Source organism: Musca vetustissima, unplaced genomic scaffold (assembly GCF_032173495.1).
Source record: "Musca vetustissima isolate MV318-11 ecotype Yass unplaced genomic scaffold, APGP_CSIRO_Mvet_v1 utg4053, whole genome shotgun sequence".
NCBI classification, from domain to species: Eukaryota; Metazoa; Arthropoda; class Insecta; order Diptera; family Muscidae; genus Musca; species Musca vetustissima.
Window position 1 is genome coordinate 41,751 of NW_026874010.1, and position 9,014 is coordinate 50,764.

A 9,014-nucleotide genomic window follows, 5' to 3' on the forward strand; every position below is an offset into this window, starting at 1 on the left:
CGCTCACAATGAAATAAAATTTGTGATCAGCGATTTTCATACCCAGAAGAACCATAGTTTAGTGTCGTCTCAATCGGAGTGGGAAAATATGTTTAGACAATTGGTCAGACCATTTTGAAAAATATAAAACCATTTTTGTGGATAAATATCCACATTTCCATTACATGATCAGTAAAAGCCTTCCAAAGGGTATAACAACTTTAAAAAATTTGTTCTGTGAACAAAAATCAGCTAAAAGCTATTTCTAAATTAAACAAATTTCAAAGTGTTGAAACAAACTTTCAATGGTCGTTTATTATACATCGACGATCAGGACTATTTATAGGAAAACACTCAAAATGTCTTCGAATGTTCATTACATTTTTCGCCTTTAAAGCACTCATAAAGATAAAATATATTTAAAGCTCTCCAATATATAGATGACTTTTAAAGCTTCAAAAGCAGCTTGATTTTTATTCGATATTAAAAATTAATTTCTAAAGCTCTTTAAAGCCTTCTTAAGGGCATGCTCTATCATACACATAGAATATAGTAAATGCTCTCGTATGTGTAGACGACTTCTGAAGCTTCAAAGTGAGTTTGATTTTTATTCGATTTTAAAAATTAATATCTAAAGTTCATTAAAGCCTTATATACTTTTCATCAATAGAATACATTAAAAACTCTCGAGAGATAGAACAATCTTTAACTATTTATATGGATAGAAAAACCTGTAAAGCTCTGTATAAAGAGATCTTTAAAGCTCTTCTAAAAATGCAATACCTTTCTGCAGTTAGAAAGGTTATAAAGCTCTGCATGTATAAATAGGAAAGCTTTTCGGTACATATATAAATTTTAAAGCTCTCCGTATATAAAATTTTGGATACCCTTGACCAATAGTCAAAATACCTCCGGCACATAGAATAATTGTAAACTTCGCCGATATTAAAAATACCTTTACATATTTTCCATATTATGAGAGCTTTTAAGCTCTCCTGTATATACCATATATTTAAAGCTCTTCTATTCAAAATACCTTTAAAGATTTGGACGCTGCTCTATAGAACTTGAAAAGATCACCTTAATATAGAAACATTTTAGGGCTAACATAATCCCTTGAATAGGATACTATTAAAACTCACTTTAAAATACATACACAGTTTTGAAAGCTCTACTAAAGCTTTTACTTTGCCTATGTCGTCAATACTGATAAACGTTTTCAAGAGATATATTCGATATAAAACAAACTTCTCAAGCTTTCTGAAATGTTTAAGCTTTCGGCCTTTTTTTACAAAAAGAAGCTTGCCTAAAGTTTTTGGCGCAGAAAATAAATTTGAAATATTTCCTGTGGGTATGAAATAGTATGATGATTTTCATTACCTGTAGAAGATATTCAAACCTATAATAAAAACAGAAACATTTTTAAAAGCTGTTCTAAAGTTTTCATTTTATCTACGTCACATTTCAATTATATTTCTTGACCTTCTGTATATTTAAATATAAGACTATCGAAAGTCAACTTCTAAAGCATACACAGTTTTAAAGCTTTAATAAAGCTTTCACTTTGTCTATGTCAAAAAATTGGTGTTGATACATTCGATATAAAACTATTTTTCAAACTTTTTACAAAATATCCCCCTTCAAAGCTTTTTTTTTACAAAAAGAAGCCTTCGTAAAGCTTTTCCGTGCAGAAACTAAACTTGAACCATTTTCTGTGGTTAGGAAATAGTATGATGATCTTTAATACTTCTAGAAGACATTCAAAACCATAATAAAAACTGAAATATTTTAAAAGCTCTTCTAAAGCTTTTATTTTATCCACGTCATATTTCAATTATATTTAATGACGTTCTGTATATTTATGATAGAAGACTATCGAAAACCACTTCTAAAGACATACACATTTTTAAAGCTCTACTAAAGCTTTTCCTTTGCTTTTTACAATTTTTAACATTTTGCGGGGATATATTCGATATACAACAAACGTTTTCAACTTTTTAAGATGTTTAAGCTTTCTTCCTCAAAAGCTTTTTTTACAAAAAAGCTTTATTAATGATTTTCATTTATATTTTTCAGTGGGTAGGACATAACAATTTTTAAAGCTCTACTAAAGCTTTTCCTTTGTCTATGTAAATTTTTTCAAATACTGCTAAAATATTCTGTAGGTATATATTCGATATAAAATAAACTTTTCAAGCCTTTTAAGATGTTTAAGCTTTCTCCCTAAGAGCTTTTTTATAAAAAGTAGCTTTTCCGTGTAGAACAAAAATTTTCTGCCTGATGATCATCAATACCTTTAGATGATATAAGCTTTTCTAAAGCTTTTTTTATCCACGACACATTTCAATTACAAACATCAAAACATTTTCTAAGGAAGCCTTTCTAACTTCTGTAAGAAGGGAAAGGAACACGTTAAAACCTTTGTTATACAATTAAGCTTTCAGAAAGATCTTTAGAGAGAAAACTATATATTTAAAAAATTTTCGGTAGGTAACCAAATGGAAAGATGATATTTTAATTCTGCTAGAGAATAAGCCTTTCTAACTTCTATAAGAAGGGAAAGAAACATGTTAAAAGCTTTGTTATACAAATAAGCTTTCAGAAAGATCTTTATATTTAAAACAGTTTCGGTAGGTAGCAAAATGGAAAGATGATATTTTAATTCTAGAGATATAAATATCCTCTAAAGCTCTATCAAAGCTTTTTCGCTATCAATGTGATAAGGACCTCTAATACTAAATTTCACATTACAAAGACCACCCTCTGTTTGTACGAAATAAATAAAAAACAGAAAAACAAAAACACTAACAATAATAACCAAAAAACGGAAGTGCAAATACAAAGTGGATAAAAATCACAAAATATCAAAGCAGGAAATCTAAAATAAAAATACCAACAAAAAACGACAGACGATAAAGAAAGAGTGAAAGAGGGAGGGCGAAAGAGTCATGTAGAGTAGAGACAGAGTAAATCTAGAAAAACAAATAAAATTTGTATACACAGAAACAAATACAACAAATTGAGGACACGGAAACATGCAACATTTACTATATTTTTTTCTTCTTTCAATGTATTTGTATAAATACATATATGTATGTGTATGACACATACGAATGTATATATCTGACTATCTATAAATGTATGAACGATGTGACAAATAAATAATAAAAACTAAACCGAAAAACAAAAACAAAAAAGAAGAATGTAACAACTTTAAACAAATAGTTTTGTAGTCGAAAGAGAGGAAGTTACCAGCATAACCTAAAATGCAAAACAAAATCATAGGGGGGAGGTGGGTTCTTTCTACTTTGCCAGGGTGATGATGATGATAATAGTTGAGCTCTATGGGAGCGTCACCCTCCCCAAATGGGGATTGTGATTTCTATGAGAATAACACAATATGTGTTCAACGAAACAAAAACAACAAATTAAATATAAAAAATGGATAGACATTTTTTGGTGTTTGTTGAGCAAAAACGTTGGAAACTCAAAATCGAAATAGTAGAAATAGTGAAAATAAAACAAATCAATATAGGCTTGGTTGGCAAAATATAGATAGGACCAAGAATAAAATAAAAAAGAGAATCACTAGCATAAAATCTCTATATAAAGGGGAGATTGAATATTTTAATAGGCTTAGTAGCAAAACATACATAGGTGGGCAGTAGTTGGGTTTGTTTTTTTTTTGCTTGGGTGTAAATGGGGGCTTGTTGGGTTTCTAGCTGCAAAATTTGTACTGGATATTTTGGGGGTTTTGCTTTGTTTTGTTTTTGGAAAAACTAAAAACAAACTAAATTTCAATTTAACATGCAATTTCAAAATGGTAGTTTTTCCATTTCAACAATTTCATTTTCAGGTGAAATGGTGGAGTGGGGGGTGAAGGGCTTCCAGATGGTGGAAAATATACAATAACTATTTAGGTGGGCTTATAAACTGGGATTTGGTATTTACGTACAGAGGTTTAGAGGAAACAAATGTGGGGATTTTTTCAATTTTTTTTTTATTTTGAATTTTCACAGCAATGGAACAAAAAACTATTCAATTCAATTTTAAAGTGTTTAGGTTTTTCTGATTGCTGTTGTTGTTGTGAAAATAACTAAAATAAAAAAAGTATTTAAGGTAAAACTAAAAAAAAACAAATTCATAGACAAAGAACACGACGAAGAGCAAAAAAATATTTAGTTTATTTTTTTTAAATAAATTGCTTTGTATTTTTTTAATGTTGTTGTTGTTTTCGAATGATTTTTTGTATATATTGAAAGGAAATAAATATATATAAATGTAGTATATGAAATAGATATATAGTAGTTTTATAATATATATATATATATATTAAAAAGAGACAACTGATAGCAAAAATACATAAAGTAATATATATGTGTATATAAGTTTTATGATTTGTATATATATATTTAGAAAGAGAGAAAAAAGTTACAACAAAAGTGTAGAATACGTTGGAAAAGAATAAAAAAAAAACTAAAACTTATTGAAGGGTTAACAAAAAACGGACACTTACCGATTCGTGAGAGGTTCGATAATCGATTTCACCGCCTAGAATGCCACTGGCTGAGGCGGAACGTGGCTGTAGATGGCGACTGTTGCTGTTGTCATCTTCACTGCAATCGATTTCCTTTTTAAGAGACTATAATGGGTGGAAGAAATTAATTTTTTTAAGAAATTAATTTAAATAATGTGATTGATTAGATAGTGTTTAAAGTGGAATTATTATTTAAAATTATCCGATATTTTGGTCACTAATAGAAACTACGTCATTAAGGAAAAGATGAAAGTCGTAAGTAGGAAACTCATACCAAATGTGCATGAAAACGTATAAAATAACATATATGGGGACTATACCTGGAACTTAACCAATTTAAAGCAAATTTGGCACACGTCATTATATACTCAATTCTGTATACTTTCTAAAATTCCATGTTAATTGGACAGGTATTTCTCCGACGGTGAATAATCCATTATTTTTATATGAACTATGGGATTTTATTTGACATGCTTCGGAATGTCCGATTTGAGCCAAATATGCACCGTTTGTTGTATGATTTGTTGCCATTTTAAAGGTAAATTCATAATGCCTCTCTCATAGAAGTCGCGCGCTCATTGACATAAAACCGGTCGATTTTTATATCCTCCCTATATACCAATTTTTATCATTAAAAAATTTGCAATGCAAAAAAAGAATGATAATGCCGTGATTTGGTATTTCGATTTTTTCTACGGTGAATAATGTTAGTTTGGGGAAAAATAATTCCATTATTTTTATATGACCTATAGGTCTTCATTCGACATACTTCGGAATGTCCGATTTGGGCTAAATATGCACCGTTTTGTATTATGTTTTATTGCCATTTTAAAGGTAAATTTATAATGCCTCTCTCATAATCGCTTGGAGCTATATACGGACTGTATGACAGATGCATTAAAATTTCTGGTCAATTGCTACCTTCAAACGGTCCAGTTGTTGACAGTAGATATCAGAATTTACCGTTTGACCATAGGGCGTTTGACTCATAATAAATAATCCCCTTTCCAGTCCCACCAAATGCATTCCTGGTCGTTACTTCTGCTTTGACCACCGTTTGAGGTGCTTCACCGCTCTTTGACCACGATCGTTTTCGCACAGGGTTATCGTATGTGATCCATTTCTCATCTCCAGTCACCATGCGTTTAAGAAATGGGTCTACCTCATTCCGTTTGGCCAAGGCTATTTTTTCTGTTAATTGTTGTAGCATCTAAATATCGAGCTTCTTTTTGAATCCAGCTTTGTGTAAGTGGTTTAAAGCTGTTTTATGGCCGATTTTTAGCTCCTGGACGATGTTAGGACTGCTAACATGCCGGTCAACTTCGATCATTTCTCCGATCAATAATTTCTTTTTCCCCAAAGATTTAAATACAAAGATTTAAAACAAATATGACACCCGTTATCTTGACTCAATTCAGTACGCGGTACAAAAAAAATCGTGTCTGTCGAACCGACTTAGTGTCATTTGGGCGCCATTTACATGAAGATATGCAACACTTTATTTCAGTGTAAATACGGTACTTCTTTCTTACCAATCGGATGGATGTAGTGTCCTTCGTGCGTCAATATCGTCGGAACTTGCCTAATGGGGCCTTGAAGAGCCCACATTTTTTTTGGAATTCTATCGAAAAAGCATCATTGACTAATAAGAGGTCCATTTCCATCTCGGTGGTGATGTCAAGAAGCAAAAGTTTGCTCATCTGAAGCCCGGAAAACAGAAGAGTTTTTATTGACTGTTTTGTGAGGTTTATGGTCTGCCAAGGCCATTGGACCAATTCGTGGCTGTCGAACCGAACTAGTGTCATTTGGGCGCCATTTACATGAAGATATGCAACACTTCATTTCAGTGTAAAGACTGTACTTCTTTCGTACCAATCGGATGGATGTAGTGTCCTCCGTGCTTCAATTACATCGGAACTTTCCTAACTGGCACCTTGAAGAGTCTGAAAATATTGTGGAATTCTATCGAAAAAGCATAATGGACTAATGAGAGAACATTGGACCATATCGTGAGATGATTAATGATTTCGAACATGCTTGGTATTGATAGGGATAGATTTGAAGCAACGAAGCTATTGCTCGCTTGGGCCGTGATATCTATTGAAGTTATGACCGTAATAGGTCTTTGTTTGGGAGTCAGTTGCAATAAATGTCTACAGCAAAAGCCTATTTGGTTATTCAAAATTTCATGGCAGGAATGTGGTCCGTGCTCGCGGTAGCCATATGACAATATTATGAAACAAAATCTCGGCCATTTATCAAAAAAAGGTTCGTTTCTTTGGATACCAAAACAATACCTCTTATTGAAAAAACCCTGTATATCGATTGAGTTATGTCTGTCTATGGGTGGAAATTGCGGGTCCTATAACTCCTTGGATATGTAATGTTGAGGTCCTCGTTTTGGTATATCCCCCATAAGAAGGTCGCGTCCTATGTCGGTGTTTTGAAGGTTTTATATCCCAAAAGAAAGGACTGTAATTTGAACGAATTTTGGGTTCCCATTTTATACCCATTTATACCTTTTACCTAGCTTCGAATATTATCTAAATTTATACCAAGAATAAATTGTGTTATATACACAACCCGCCTACTTACCAAGGGCACCGACTGCACAGGACCTAAACCCGACGGTCCGGCAAGTGTATCACTGACCAAACCCAATGCAGCTGCCGTCGAAGAACTGGGACTTAGACCACCCGCCAGAGATGTGCCAGAGGTAGAGGGTAAACCGCTCAGACCACCCCTACTACTGGGACGATCCAAGCCCGAACCATCACGAGAACTGCGCGATGCTGGACGTTGCGACGAATGCGAATCTAATGCGAGTGCAGCACTACCGGTTAGGGGTGTTGAACGTGACGATTCCATACCACCACCACCGCCGCCACCATCACCATGATCGCGATCACGATCGCGTTCACGACTACCACTCAACGAACATAGGCCACTTTCCAGGCCTACACGTAAATTGGGACTAACTAAGGCGGCAGCTAAGCTACTACTACCGATTTTCATATTTAGCCCGCCAATGTCATCGGAACTATTATCACCATCATCGTCCAAGTCCATTTCTTCATCGCCATAATCGACATCTTCAATATCTTCGATTTTCTCCACCCCCGAATCCTCAAGTTCACCACGTCTGGTCAAGCCTCTATGTACATCGCCCAGCTGATCGGGTGATTCACGACCCGTATCACGATCACTGTCGTGTCGTTCCTGTTTCATTACCGTTTCATCCACGCCTTCGTGTGTGGATTGGTGCTGTTTCGTCGACATGGTCCCACTAATCGAACTCTGAGGTGTTGTACTTCGTGTCTTTTCATTTGACGTAGTTGTTGTTGTTGATGTCGACAATGTTGTTGTTGCGGTACCGCTGCCCGATGTCACGGTGGCATTATTATTATTTACAAGGGAATTCTCCTTGCTGTCTTCCAGTTGCTGATCCAAACGTCTTTGATAGAGATCTAGAGGTTGTGGCGAACCCCTGTGCTGAGGGTCTTGTATTGAGGCTGCCGATTTGACATGAATTCGCTTTGGAGGTGAGGGGCTGCAACGTTCTGTTGTTGCCGTTGATGACTGTTCATGGCTGGTGCTGCGTTTCGAACTTAATGATGTGGCAACGACAGCCGAAGTTGTGCTGGAGGCATTTGTTGTGGCAGATGTTGTTGGTGTAGATGCTGCTGCTGCGCCGGCTGATGTTGCTGCTATTGATGGGGCTGTCGCTGATGCCACTATATTGGACGTTGATGTGGAGGCACCCGATAGAGTGGCGTCGACAGGACTGTCACATGAGCTACTACTTTTACAGGGCTGTGAATGGGGTCGTAGACGTTCAGGTTCACGTTCTGGCTCGCGTAGGGTTGTATTCTGATTTGTCATTTCTGCTAAACCCTTGACCTAATCGAAAAACGGGATTAAGAAAACAACAAATAAATAATTTTGCCGAAAAAAATATGTCTTTTTTTCTGTCACCCTCCTACCTTTAAAGACTCCGCCGTTTTCAGCAGTGCCGATAACTGACAATATTGCACGTTTACTTCGCCTTTATACATGAATTCAACTAGGGTTTGTAGTTCGGCAAAACGGACGTCCTTTAATATCACAATTGGATGTTTTTCGGGGTGGTCCAGAAATAGGCTCTGGAAATACGATGAACAGGCCGAGAGGACCACCTGCAAATAAAACAAAATAGAGAGAAAAAAAATTAGGAATTTTAAAATAACAAATTACGATCTCAAGCAATAATTTGCCATTAATGACAGTCTAATAATGTAACAAACGACCAAACGTCCGATCGATAGATGAACGGAACAACTGGACATTAGACAAAATATCAACACTGCAATTCTAATAATTTACTTGGGTAAATATGAGGTTAACCATAAGATTTATGCTTTCCAGCCCAAGGCCATGCTATGCTAGAAAGTTTTTGGTTTGTAAAGCTGTGTGGTGCAGCAGCTTGAAATGACCACAGTCCTCCGTTTATGTGGAAGAC

General features: G+C 34.9%; 1 protein-coding gene across 1 annotated transcript in view; it reads right to left on the reverse strand.

Moving 5' to 3' along the window:
- The window catches only part of LOC133329953 (serine-rich adhesin for platelets-like), a 42,560-nt gene extending 33,873 nt beyond the window's left edge, over positions 1-8,687 (reverse strand). The window contains exons 1-3 of the mRNA XM_061538413.1: positions 8,500-8,687; positions 7,112-8,416; positions 4,496-4,621 (exon numbers count right to left, since the gene is read on the reverse strand). Of these exons, the coding sequence (XP_061394397.1) occupies positions 4,496-4,621; positions 7,112-8,416; positions 8,500-8,571 (1,503 nt within the window). The 5' untranslated portion in view covers positions 8,572-8,687. The remainder of the gene's footprint in view (positions 1-4,495; positions 4,622-7,111; positions 8,417-8,499) is intronic.
- Between the last annotated feature and the right edge of the window lie 327 nt (positions 8,688-9,014).